Source organism: Gekko japonicus, unplaced genomic scaffold (assembly GCF_001447785.1).
Source record: "Gekko japonicus isolate JY-2015 unplaced genomic scaffold, Gekko_japonicus_V1.1 scaffold2418, whole genome shotgun sequence".
NCBI classification, from domain to species: domain Eukaryota; kingdom Metazoa; phylum Chordata; class Lepidosauria; order Squamata; family Gekkonidae; genus Gekko; species Gekko japonicus.
Genome location: NW_015165315.1, coordinates 85,051 through 87,291, shown reverse-complemented (window position 1 = coordinate 87,291; position 2,241 = coordinate 85,051). Strand labels below are relative to the sequence as shown.

General features: G+C 46.2%; 1 protein-coding gene across 1 annotated transcript in view; it reads right to left on the bottom strand.

Moving 5' to 3' along the window:
* The window catches only part of SYDE2 (synapse defective 1, Rho GTPase, homolog 2 (C. elegans)), a 50,524-nt gene that overhangs the window by 29,540 nt on the left and 18,743 nt on the right, over positions 1–2,241 (bottom strand). Inside the window, exon 4 of the mRNA XM_015410496.1 lies at positions 1,451–2,232. Coding sequence (XP_015265982.1) covers positions 1,451–2,232 — 782 coding nt within the window. The remainder of the gene's footprint in view (positions 1–1,450; positions 2,233–2,241) is intronic.

Genomic DNA, 2,241 nt, shown 5'->3' with positions numbered 1-2,241 from the left:
CCTTCTTCTTTTTCTCCGCTTTCCCTGTGGCTTCTATTGTTCTGTTCCCTCTCTTCTCCCATCAGTTATGATATGTTCCTTTTTCCTATTTCAGTAGTCCTCTTCAGTTTTCACCCTTTCCTGGATCTGTCTCATTTCTTCCCCTCACCACTTTAAAGGCACAGTGGTCTTCCCATGCATCAAGGAAAAAACCCAACTACTTATACAGTATAATAAACTGACATGAATCCAATTCTTCTCACATATTTCATTAGAGAATTACTTTAAACATGACACTAATGATGCAGAAGAACCTACCTGTATGATGTGAAATATACTAGCATTTTGTTTAAACTTGGCCTCTACACATGCAAAGTACCGTATTTTTTGCTCCATAAGACACACCTGACCATAAGACGCATAGTTTTTAGAGGAGGAAAACAGGAAAAAAAAAATTCTGAACCAAATAGTATAATGAACGGTGAGCCGAAGGCGAGAAAAACAGGGGGGGGGGGTTCACACGAGCAGCCTCCCCTTCCTCCTCCTCCAGACCTGGAGTGACAGCGCGAGGCGAGGGGCAGCAGGGAGGGAGAGGGGCAAACACCGGAGGAGGAGGAAGGGGGGGCGCGACTCGACTGTGAGAACCGACACGAGCGCGCAGGCGCGTGAGGGCAAGAAGGGGTTGGGAAGGGGCAAAGAGAGGAGCTGGTGCACACCCATGCGTCTCTGCGCTTCTGCGGCAGCTTGGGTCTGTGGAAGTCTGGAAGTTGCACGTGCGTGCGAAAGAGACACAGGGGGAGAAATGGGGGGGGAACGCCAGGCGTCTCTGCTTCTTGCACCGCGCGAGTGCTTTGTCGCCCTCTGTCCCCCGGTGCAGCTTGGGTCTGTGGAAGTCTGGAAGCTGCGCGCACATGCGAAAGAGACAGGGGGGGGAGAAATGGGGGGGGGACGCCAGGCTTCTTTCCGACTAGTCAGCTGAGCCGCGCAGCATCTGCAGCCGAGAGGAGTATTCGCTCCATAAGACGCACACACTTCCTCCCCACTTTTTTTTGGGGGGAAGTGCGTCTTATGGAGCGAAAAATACAGTAATTGTATGTGGAACATTAGCACATCAGCACAACACCCACCCAGCCTATTGGTTTCTATTGGTTTCTACCATGATAACCTTGCACATGTGAGATATTTCAAACACAATTCTGTGGTTTAAAAAAATGATACTAACACCCCTACCTGGTGCAAATGAGGATATCCACAGATTAGTCTGGGTATTTTGTGTCACCCTGATCTTGTGGGTGATGACAAATGATTACCCAAACTAAGGATGCAAAGGGATATAAGAAAGGAGTATTCAATGAAGCTATATTTTTTTCCCAGCAAAAAAAACCCTCTGCTGCTCCAAGTGTCAAACATGAAATACAGAAATATTGACACAGGTGAATTTTTAAAAAATTAAATTAACAAAATACTTTACCTGGCAGCCTCTCTTTTCAATCTCCATAATGCATTTCTTCATTAAGAGGGGCACCATCAAGCCTACATTTTCCTTCTCAACAACTTTCCGAACATCGACGCCAAATATTACCGGCTCTCGTTCTCCATCTAGTCCATTAAGAGAGTTCTCCCACTGCTCCAGAAGCGTCAGTTTGACATAAATAAGCCCTCTAGGTTCCAGCTTTACTGCCAACTGGTGAGTCTTTGTCACTCGAAAAAGAGCAGGGAGAACCACTGTCCCATGGCAGCAGACACGATTCTTCCTTGGCATGGGCTCCCAGCTAAAGACCACTAGTTTTAAATGCTGAGCATTTTCAATTTCTATGTTGAAAGTGTGGTCCATGTCCAAAAAGGTTGTTCGGCATGTCAGCAAGGCAGTCCTTGCTTTATTAACTGAATCTACCTGAATTGCACAGAAGACATCTTTTGAGTCCATCCGTGGTGGTTTCAAATCCTCAGCTCCATAGAAATGAATGCTCATGAGCCCAGATATATATTGGGAACATTTAGGCTGGTCAGAAAAGCTGTAATGTCTGAAAGCATCAATGTCAATTTCTACTTTACTACCATTATTGTTGGGGAACGCTTCCTTTCCTTTCCCAGCCCTGCTTTCAGCTGCATGTTTCCCTGATTTTGTTATAAGCTCAGGGGAGTCTCCATCACTGAGGTAGCCTCCTTTGCTGGAGGACTTGGAACTCCCATTGCTTTTCTTTTTGTAATTGTGTTGGGAAGACACACTGCTATCAAGGTGATACCGGCTTATAACATTCC